The sequence below is a fragment of the Alnus glutinosa genome, chromosome 10, assembly GCF_958979055.1.
Source record: "Alnus glutinosa chromosome 10, dhAlnGlut1.1, whole genome shotgun sequence".
NCBI classification, from domain to species: Eukaryota; Viridiplantae; Streptophyta; class Magnoliopsida; order Fagales; family Betulaceae; genus Alnus; species Alnus glutinosa.
The window spans coordinates 2,171,020-2,181,846 of record NC_084895.1 but is presented as its reverse complement, the minus strand read 5'-3'; the positions used below and the strand labels follow the sequence as shown (position 1 = coordinate 2,181,846).

General features: G+C 35.4%; 2 protein-coding genes across 3 annotated transcripts; one reads left to right on the top strand and one right to left on the bottom strand.

The window, feature by feature from the left end:
* Positions 1-611: 611 nt before the first annotated feature.
* Positions 612-5,538, top strand: LOC133879680 (uncharacterized). Of its 2 annotated transcripts, none has more exons than XM_062318361.1 (2): positions 612-1,447; positions 3,988-5,538. In XM_062318361.1, the coding sequence occupies exon 2, from the start codon at positions 3,990-3,992 to the stop codon at positions 5,259-5,261; it is 1,272 nt and encodes a 423-aa protein (XP_062174345.1). In that variant the 5' UTR covers positions 612-1,447; positions 3,988-3,989; the 3' UTR covers positions 5,262-5,538. The 2 variants fall into 2 exon arrangements, with proteins under 2 accessions (XP_062174345.1, XP_062174344.1); XM_062318360.1 differs by having other exon boundaries at positions 613-1,447; positions 3,898-5,538.
* Positions 5,539-6,126: 588 nt separating this feature from the next.
* On the bottom strand, positions 6,127-8,628 carry LOC133880649 (uncharacterized). The gene is made up of 6 exons (XM_062319629.1): positions 8,320-8,628; positions 7,358-7,533; positions 7,233-7,282; positions 6,812-6,904; positions 6,644-6,732; positions 6,127-6,326 (listed from the first exon to the last, which is right to left on the bottom strand). Exons 2-6 carry the CDS (start codon positions 7,530-7,532, stop codon positions 6,242-6,244), a joined length of 492 nt encoding a protein of 163 aa, XP_062175613.1. The 5' UTR covers position 7,533; positions 8,320-8,628; the 3' UTR covers positions 6,127-6,241.
* Between the last annotated feature and the right edge of the window lie 2,199 nt (positions 8,629-10,827).

Below are 10,827 nucleotides of genomic sequence, written 5' to 3'. Positions count from 1 at the left end.
AAAAGATATAATTGAACACAATAGAAAGGTCTTATCTGAGATAACAGCTGTTATAATCAATTTATGAGCTCGTAGGCTCTTCTAATATAGGGGCATGAAACATAAGCAGGCTGAGCTATAAAGCTATATACTTGCTATCCCTTTCTATAAAGGTCTGATTTCTATAGTTAGGTTTCTCACCACGACCATTTCTTGATTCATTCAGTATGTCAAGTATCCTATGATTTTGCTCTGAGTGTGTCTACAGCAAATGAAGAATAAAGCTGATGATACCTTTTGCGACTTACTATTACGGATTTTAAATGCTACTAATCTTGTTGTTTTCTTAGAATTGATGAAATAAACAGATAAACAAAGAATAAAAAAGAGACAAAGAAATGAAGAAGAAGAATTGGAAACATTATGAGTTTTTATCCTAGAAGCATGAAAATCTCTCATCAACAAAAAATGCGAATTCTCATTATTTAGCTTGAAAATTAGATCTGAAAATTATGGAAAACCTCTCATCAACAAAAAAACACGAATTCTCATCAGACAAGGCGTTATCAGGTTTATCCAAAAGAAGAGCAAAAGACTGCCTTGTAAAAGAAGTCATCTCCAGAATACTTGAGAATGACAAGATATGGTTATATGGAGCAAATGAAAGGATAATCGTTATCAGCAACAGCAAGAAGCATAAATCCCAGGCCAGCAAGATCAAGCTCAGAGAATTCATTAGCTCTATTACCGACAACGAAATACAAGCCACAGAAGTCCCACATTCTTATCTATGTGAGTTTCTTAGTCACAAAGGAAACCACGCGTGTGAATAGTGTCTGGCCACATCTCCGGATAATGGGTCCCGTGCCAGCAATAATTGGAGAGGATCCAAATGCATGAGTTAGGGGAATACTCACCTACACATTATGAGTTAGGTTGTCCTAAGGGTGTCCTGTAAGGCTATATAAGCCAAGTTATGTTTCATTTGTAACCACGCTTGTCAAAAACCATCTACTCTAAGATAAGTTTTGTATCCTAACTATGAGTGAGTAAACTCTCTTCGTCCGAAGGGAGTAGAGTCATGAATCTTTGAGGATTATACCTCGAGAATCAAGTTTGTTATGTGTGTAAACCTATTATCAGTGCAATAAAGAAGTCATACTTCCTTGAGATCATTTGGCTTATTTCTGGTATCTCTCTATCAGCAAGGTCTTTTGGCATTGGCCATAACGTCTTGAGTTATCCTAAATCTTCAAAAGAGGGTTTCAACCCGATTTGTCAACTTGAAAGAGTGCTCGCTGAAAGTTCCTTTGATTTGGCCTGTGTGTAGCTGTGATTCAGGGCGGTATTGAGCTTGAAAGACAGAGGTGGCTACTAGCTGAAGAAAGGAGTTCAATCTCAAGCAATCACTGAGAGAGAAGAAGAAGCTTTCTGCGGAAGCCGTGTTGGGCCATTTATCTTAATTCTGGTAAGAAGATTTGTTTTGAGCTTAGAATAGCTACACACACATACAACTTGTATCTTGATTGTTATATCTGATTGATATACAGACTCGAAACCTAGGACATTTCTCAAATATTATATCTTGATTGTTATATCTGATTGATAAAACTTTTGAACAATTGATAAAGAACTCATAATGTCAATAGAATTAGACACAGAATTCTATGCTATAAAAGCACAACAAAGTAATAATATAGCAGCAGGAAATCTGCATGTAGATGAGAAAACCAAACTTTTCACCATAACAAAGGTTACAGGAGATTGGACAGAATGGAGAATCGTAACCTATAATCAAAGAAGACTTTTTAATCAAGTCAAGACCTCAAAAGATAAAGAACCATCAATAGAGTTACATATAGAATTCAACGCTATAATAGCACAACAAAGTAGTAATATAGCAGCAGGAAATCTGCATGTAGATGAGAAAACCAAACTTTTCTCAATAACAAAGTTTACAGGAGGTTATACTGAATGGAGAATCATAACCTATAATCAAAGAAGACTTTTTGATCAAGTCAAGAACTCAAAAGATGAAGAACCATCAATAGAATTAGATATAGAATTCTATGCTATAAAAACACAACAAAGTAATAATATAGCAGCAGGAAATCTGCATGTAGATGAGAAAACCAAACTTTTCTCTATAACCAAGGTTACAGGAGATTGGACTGAATGGAGAATCGTAACCTATAATCAAAGAAGACTTTTTAATCAAGTCAAGACCTCAAAAGATAAAGAACCATCAATAGAATTAGATATAGAATTCAACGCTATAATAGCACAACAAAATAGTAATATAGCAGCAGGAAATCTGCATGTAGATGAGAAAACCAAACTTTTCTCAATAACAAAGGTTACAGGAGGTTATACTGAATGGAGAATCGTAACCTATAATCAAAGAAGACTTTTTAATCAAGTCAAGACCTCAAAAGATAAAGAACCATGCTATTTGCTCGAAAAAGATAAAGAACCATCAATAGAATTAGATATAGAATTCTATGCTATAAAAGCACAACAAAGTAATAATATAGCAGCAGGAAATCTGCATGTAGATGAGAAAACCAAACTTTTCTCTATAACCAAGGTTACAGGAGATTGGACTGAATGGAGAATCGTAACCTATAATCAAAGAAGACTTTTTAATCAAGTCAAGACCTTAAAAGATAAAGAACCATCAATAGAATTAGATATAGAATTCAACGCTATAATAGCACAACAAAGTAGTAATATAGCAGCAGGAAATCTGCATGTAGATGAGAAAACCAAACTTTTCTCAATAACAAAGGTTACAGGAGGTTTTACTGAATGGAGAATCGTAACCTATAATCAAAGAAGACTTTTTAATCAAGTCAAGACCTCAGAAGATAAATAATCATCTTCAAAAGATTGTATAGTAAAAAACTATATATGACCCAACCAAAAGATTGTGATAAGGATATAAAGCCTGACGAAAAAGACGTTAGAAAACAGCCTGATGAAATCATAAGAGAAATCAAAAAGGCAAGTAGAGTTATAGAAGACCAGAACAGAGAAATCTGAAGGTCTTATAAAAATCAAGCCTCCTAAAAATCAAGAAATTGATTATTCGATTATGAAATCAGAAGTACAAGAAGTCATTAACGACCTTGAGTACAAGATAGATATCACAGTTAGAAAGACTTCAACGAGACACTCTACAGTCAATAGAGAAAATCAAGAATATCGATGAACCTTCAAAGGCAATCAACGATATCAAAAGAAAACAACTAGCTACAAAGAAGGATATTGAGAATCTTCCAAAGATTCCCCTCAGATCTTTTAAGAAAAGGTGACATTCCATCTTATCCAGAGATTCCTACGAATCTTGCAACCAAAGACGATAAAAAAATATCCATATGAGATAAATTAAATCAGTGTACATGCACAAAAGAATTAGAAAAGAAATAAGTTCGATCAAAGAATAAACGAACTAGACAGAAGACTTAATAATCTTAGTGTTACGTACATCCAATCAATCTAATGGAGATAGTTATCAATTTCATTTTGGAAATAGAACTACCTTTACAGATGAAGGAAAATCTTATACACTACCTCCACCAGAAGAACAAAAGTCTTTAATTACCATCACCATGAGTGAAATCAGAAAAGGACTTGAAGAAGAATTCGAAGTCACCACTGACGTGGATGGACTAAACGATATTTTCAAAGATGCTGAAAAGAATTATCATAGTAATGAAAAAAAATTCTTAGCTGTCAAAAATGGTATTAAGAAATTCGAAATATATCTTGCACCAAAAAGATTCTTAGTATGGACTGATAACAAGAATTTTACATCATTCCTTAAACGTAAACTTGATAGATCAATATCTCGTGGCAGATTACTTCATGGGCAGTTATGGTTTAAACAGTTTGAATTTGATACTGAACATATTGCAGGAACCAAGAATTGTCTTCCAGACACCCTCACACGAGAATTAGCATTGATTGACAAGTGTGTGCCAGTTATTACTCTTTGTGAATATGCAGGTATGGAGTCAATCAAAGATCTCATCTCTCTCGCTATGCGAAAGATGGATGAAGCACAGCAAGATACTAGAAGAGCCTACGAGCTCATGAATCAGCTGGAAACAGCAAAAGAAAATAGTAATTCGGTACCAAAATATACGAGCGCGTTAGCTCAAGGTGATCTCCAAGGTATCTTTCAAGATACTGAGTCACCCGTTGGGGAACGTAAAACCAACTTCGAAGGAAGTAAAACTACAAAGCAGGATTTAAATCTGAAAGATATGAAAGTGGAAGAAATTCCCAAGAATACAAATAAGCAGGAATTTATTCCTCAAGATTTTATGCAGGTGTTGCACCTCTCTAGTCACCCGGACTGGATTGACCCGAGTTTTCGTCCCAAAACATCTCTTCTCCGAAACAAAGAGAAAAAGGTCGTGGAAGAAAACATCAAGCAGCTTCCTCAAGAAGCTCAAGACAAGATTCTGACCCTTGCAAATCAGAATGTATTCGAAGAAGCCTTCCTCAAATGGAGCAAGTTCGTTACTACAAATGATATCATTAAGGATCATCTTGATTCAGAATGGTTTATTAGTGACGATGGTGGAAATCATAGCCGAGCAGCACTTCTACAAGGCAGTCCTCCAGACATAGCCAGTGCCTTGTTCGAGAATGGTTTAGTCTCTGTTATCTACCCTGAGAAAGATCTTTCAGAACTCAGATATATGCCAGATATCATAAAATCTGCAGCACGCAGTTTTATACGAGGAACAGGTTATGGAGAAATCTATATCCGATTCTACTCAACAATTCCCGAATGGGATAAAGAAGTTAACATCCATTATCCTAGTTATCATTTAGCTTGGATTGGAGTTCGATCTGAAAATTATGGAAAACCTCTCATCAACCAAAAACGCGAATTCTCATCAGACAAGGCGTTATCAGGTTTATCCAAAAGAAGAGCAAAAGACTTTTGCCTTATAAAAGAAGTCATCTCCGGAATACTTGAGAATGACAAGAAGATATGGTTATATGGAGCAAATGAAAGGATAATCGTTATCAGCAACAGCAAGAAGCATACGTCAGAAGCCAGCAAGATCAAGCTCAGAGAATTCATTAGCTCTATTACCGACAACAAAATACAAGCCACAGAAGTCACACATTCTTATCTATGTGAGTTTCTTAGTCACAAAGGAAACCACGCATGTGAATACTGTCTGGCCACATCTCCAGATAATGGGTCCCGTGCCAGCAATAATTGGGGACCAGAAGGAACGTTGAACCTCATGGACGACTAGCAGAAATGCATTTATGCATACAGCAAAGACTTTATGAGTTAGGTTGTCCCAAGGGTGTCCTGTAAGGCTATATAAGCCAAGTTATGTTTCATTTGTAACCACGCTTGTCAAAAACCATCTACTCTAAGATAAGCTTTGTATCCTAAGTATGAGTGAATAAACTCTCTTCGTCCAAAGGGAGTAGAGTCATGAATCTTTGAGGATTATACCTCGAGAATCAAGTTTGTTATGTGTGTCAACCTATTATCAGTGCAATAAAGAAGTCATACTTCCTAAAGATCATTTGGCTTATTTCTGGTAGCTCTCTATTAGCAAGGTCTTTTGGCATTGGCCATAATGTCTTGAGTTATCCTAAATCTTCAAAAGAGGGTTTCAACCCAAGCTGTCAAACTTGCAAGAGTGCTCCCTGTAAGTCCCTTTGATTTGGCCTGTGTCGGGCTATGATTCAGGGCGGTATTGAGCTAGAAAGAGAGAGGTGGCTACTAGCGCGCACTACAAAAAAATCATTGTTTTGAGCCTTTTTTTTTTAGCCGTTTTCAACATATATAGTATTAAAATCTCGGTTTGAACCGTTTTGAGCCATTTTAGTTAAAACGGGTCAAACCGGTTTGAGTTTGAGACAAACGGCTCAAATGGATTTGAGCCGTTTTAGCACCAAAATGGCTCAAAAAATTTAAAAATAATAAAAATAATCTCTTTTTTTTTTTTTTGAGTTGTTTTAGGAACACTAAAACGACTCTAAATAAAATTTAAAAAAAAAATAGAAAAAAATATTCATTATTTTTTTTTTTTTTTTTGGTAATACCTGATATAGCAAGAATAAAATAAAAGCACAGCAAATATACATGTACCCCTAGAACACATTATTAACTTTTACCCCTCATTAGAAAGCATCTAACTGAAAACATTATGCAGTACACAACCAAAACAGTAATGTGCAAACAAATAAACTAGAAGAACTTCATAAAGACCATACAATATTATACCTTCAAACAAACAGGGCAATAATTCCCCTTTACAAACAATCTTCCACATGCATCACAGCAAGTGTAACCCAGAAACCACCTGTAAAGTTAAAAAGCAAATCGTGAATTTACCTGCTAAAAGCAAAGGAGATGCTCAATTTATTAATCCATTGGCTGACAGAAGTTTCAGGGTGCTCGTGGAGCATTGTAAAACATTTAGAAATATTTTGGACTATCACTTTAGATGGTAAAACTAAAAAATAAAAAATAAAAAACACAAAAAGAAGCATCACGGTTATTACACCTTAAGATCTTAAGAACTTTCAGTCATCACAAAACAATATAACAATTAATTAAACATCAAATACAGAAAAGATCCTATTATCATGTGTCAACTTTGACCAAAACAATCAATACCTCACACTTGAGCCATTTCCAGGGACAGTGGAGGCACAGCTGTGACACCTTGTATGTTTTGGGCACAAATAAGGTCCAGAACTGACATTCTGCATCATCCACGAACAAATATAAGCAAGCTCTTTTAATAATGATATAAAACTTTGGAACAATCAATTTACACCCCACCTTGTGAGAAGGCTGCTGGCAGTAACAATGGTGAGCACCATCGCATCTTTTACAGAACATAAATTTATTCGGGTCTCCAGTTTTTAGGCAAACCTGGATAAAGCAAAAGGCAACAAAGTGCAAGATCATACAATAATAAGTATACATAGAACAGGGCATGTTAGACCGACTTTACAATCAGCCAGTAATGAATTTTTATCTAGTGCAAAAGCACCATGTATCCGCTTTAAATTCATGGCTATGCATTAAAACCCAGTACTTATTTCTCACCCTCATGACTGAGTTTTCTTTTGATTCTGCTAGTACAGTATAAGTACATAGTTCAAAGTAGGCCATGAATATGGAGTGTGACATCATATCATTTTAACTAAAAAGCACGAATAAGAAGAAGAGTTCACTAGTATTGCATGTCATTTTTTACCTCACAAATCCGACAAGATGGGCAGACCCATGAACTCCAGTGGAATAAATCTGCAACAAGTCCCCCACAAATGAGAGAATGTATTGGTTGGAGTGCCATAGATATGTTTGGCCACTAAATCTTACCTCTATGTTGAGCCCAAGATTTCAACCAGCTCCTGTGGTACTTCTTGCCACACTTCTTGCATGGAAGCATCCTTCTTGCTTTCTCACTGCCTTCGTTTTCAGCAAAAAAGCACAACCGGCACATTACATTCATTGGACTGACCCTGCTTCTCTCCAACATGAGCTCCTGAGGCATCCTGTTCAATCAAAAACCCAATCAGTATAGCCACAGCAAGAACAAAGAACACAATGAACAAATAAACATTGAAAATAAAAATCCTTCAAAGGTTCGTTGCACCATAAACCCAAATTGCCACCATAAAAATCCGCATAAAACAAGCTAAAATGTTTTTGATCTCACAAAGCCATAATGGCCATGCCACAGCACATTAAAAGGAGTAACAAAAAAAAAAAATTATGTAAGTGAAAGGAGTAACAAAGCTGATTGCAAAAGAAAATGAAAACCATTTTGTTTCCAAACCCTATTCTATATGGCCACATGAAAGGTTTCTATTCCATATAGTGTCTCGGTAGATCAAGCTTCAGAAAATTTAACAAAAGGGAATTTTACACCAAACTTCAGGGAATAAAATGCAATAATTAAATCTGCAAAACTAGCACTAAGGAAGCACCGCAATCAAGTGAATGCCCTTCAAGAAAATTCTAAATAAACTGCCAATGCTAATACTAACCCAACCAAATCTTTTAACAAAGAACTTTCCCTAGCATCCAACATCACACAGTCTCAAACTTCCGCACAACACCACAGAAACGATGTCAACCCAAAAAAGCACGAATTCGTCTTGTAAGCATTGAACAGGTTAACTACAACAAATCCCCCTACAATCTTGCACTTTAAAAATCTGAAAAGTTTATAATAAAGGAAACAAACCATTTCACAAACACAACTAGAAATTCAATATTCAAGCTCAAAGCAACCCCAGTCCACTGAAATTTACAAACGAATCCAAAATTATACTTACCCATAAAAAATGGATTTTTTACTGTTTGGATACCGAGAAAATGCCGGAACTCCAAGCTTTTTGGCCTCACCGGCGTTGGGCCGTGACCCACCGGCCCCGGCACCGTCGTCCACCCCAAACGGTGGCTAGCCCACCGCACGCCTCCCTCAAGTTCTATCCGATTCTCTCCATCTCTCTCGGTCTCTCTTTATTTCTCTCTCGGTCTCTCTCTAATCTCTCTCTCGGTTGAGACGAAGAACATAAGAAAAGAAGAACCAGAAAGAAGAAAGAAAGGGCAGGGGAGAAAGGAAGAGAAAAGAAAGAAAGAAAAAAAAATAATAATAATTCGAAAAATTTTGACCCAAAAAATGGGGCGTGCGCGCGCAGCACCCGTTAGAGCCGTTTTGGGAGAAAACAACTCCAATTGTTTTTACTTTCTACTCAATTTATTAATACAATTTTTATACAATTTATTAATATGTGTTACATATGTTACTTAATATTTATATGTGTGTATTAATTAACATATATATTAACTAGTTAGCTTATAAACTAACATATTATTTAGTTAATTAATATATATTAAGTAAACAAGTCGAACTTGAACACACATTTCATAGATTGTCTAGTTCGAGATCAACTATTTAATTAAGCTCAACTCATATTAAAGCTCATACATAATATATATACTAAATATAATTATAACTTATATATATAAAATATATATCTTAGTTTATATGTATTAATTAGTACTATATATAGTATATAAGGTCAAGGATTGATTGGATGATTCTATCGATCCTAGAATCCTATCATGATCGATCGAACTAGTACTTATGATCAATCATACGTTAGATTGAACATTCATTGTGTTAAGTTTGATTGATCGAGCTTTATCACGATCGATCAGACTGATGCAATAAGATCGATCAGATGGTCTATTGATCATATTATTCTATCATGATCGATCATACTAGATCGAACATTCACTGTGTCAAGTTTGATTGATCGAATTCTATCACGATCGATTGGATGGACTATCGATCACATTATTCTATCATGATCGATCAGACTACTACATTAGGATTGATCGGACGTTCGATCGAACCTTCTATGTGTCAAATTTGATTGATCGAACATCTATATCACAATAGATCGGTCAGATTAATGCACTAAGATCGATTGGATGTTCGATAGATCAGAGTAATACACTTGGATTGATCAAATCTTCTGTCAATCCTACAATCTTGTCATGATTGATTAGACTAGTACTTATGATCAATCGCACGTTAGATCAAACATTCACTGTGTCAAGTTTGAACATTCGAACTCTATCACGATTAATCGAACTAATGCACCAGGATCTATCGAATGGTCTATCGATCATATTATTCTATCGTGATCAATCAAACTACTACACTAGGATCGATCAAACGTTTGATCGAACTCTATCATGATTAATTGGACTAATGTAATAGGTTTGATTGGATGTTTGATTGATTTGAGTAATACACTTGGATCGATCAAATCTTTTATCAATCTTATGATCATATCATGATCGATCGAACTAGTACTTAAGATTAATGACATGTTAGATCGAACATTCATTGCGTCAAGTTTGATTGATCAAACATTCACATCACAACAGATCGAACCAATGCACTAGGATGATTTAGATATTCAATCAAACCTTCAATTGTGTCAAGTTTGATTGATCATTTCATTGTTTCAAGATCAATTTGACTAATGCAATATGACCGATCAATTAATCTTATCATGATTGATCGGACTAGAGCTCGAGCTGATCCGAGTTACTCGACAAGCTTAACTCAACAAGAGCTTGTGCTACGTTATTAAATTTTTCAATGTGTGATCACGGAGTTCAAGCCTGAGTTTGTGAATAACCTCTATACATTTATTAATAACTAACACACACACACACACACACACACACAATAAGCATATAGATCGAGCCGAGCTTGAACAAACATTTAATAGATCGGCTCAAGTTCAAGATTGACAACCCTAAATACAACTTATGTAGTGTTATATATATATATATATATACTAAATATAATTTTTAAAAACGACTCAAATTAGAGCCCTTTTAACAAAACAACTCCAATTTGAGCCGTTTTTTGTTAAAACGGCTCCAATTGTTTTAACAAAACAGGTCAAAATTGAACAATTTTTGTTAAAACGACTTCAAATTGAGTCCTTTTTAAAATGGCTCCAATTGAAGCCTTTTTAACAAAACGGCTCTAATTTGAGCATTTTTTATTAAAACGGCTCCAAATGGAGCCATTTTTAAAACTGTTCGATTTTGAGCCATTTTAAAATGTGGCCCCAATTTGGAGCCATTTTTGTAAAACGGCTCCAACAAAAATAGCTCAGATCCTCCCCCCCCCCCCCCCCCCCCCCCTTTTTTTTTGCTGTGTAGTGGCACTGAAGAAAGGAGTTCAATCTCAAGCAATCATTGAGAGAGAAGAAGAAGCTTTCTGCAAAAGTTGTGTTGGGCCATTTATCTTA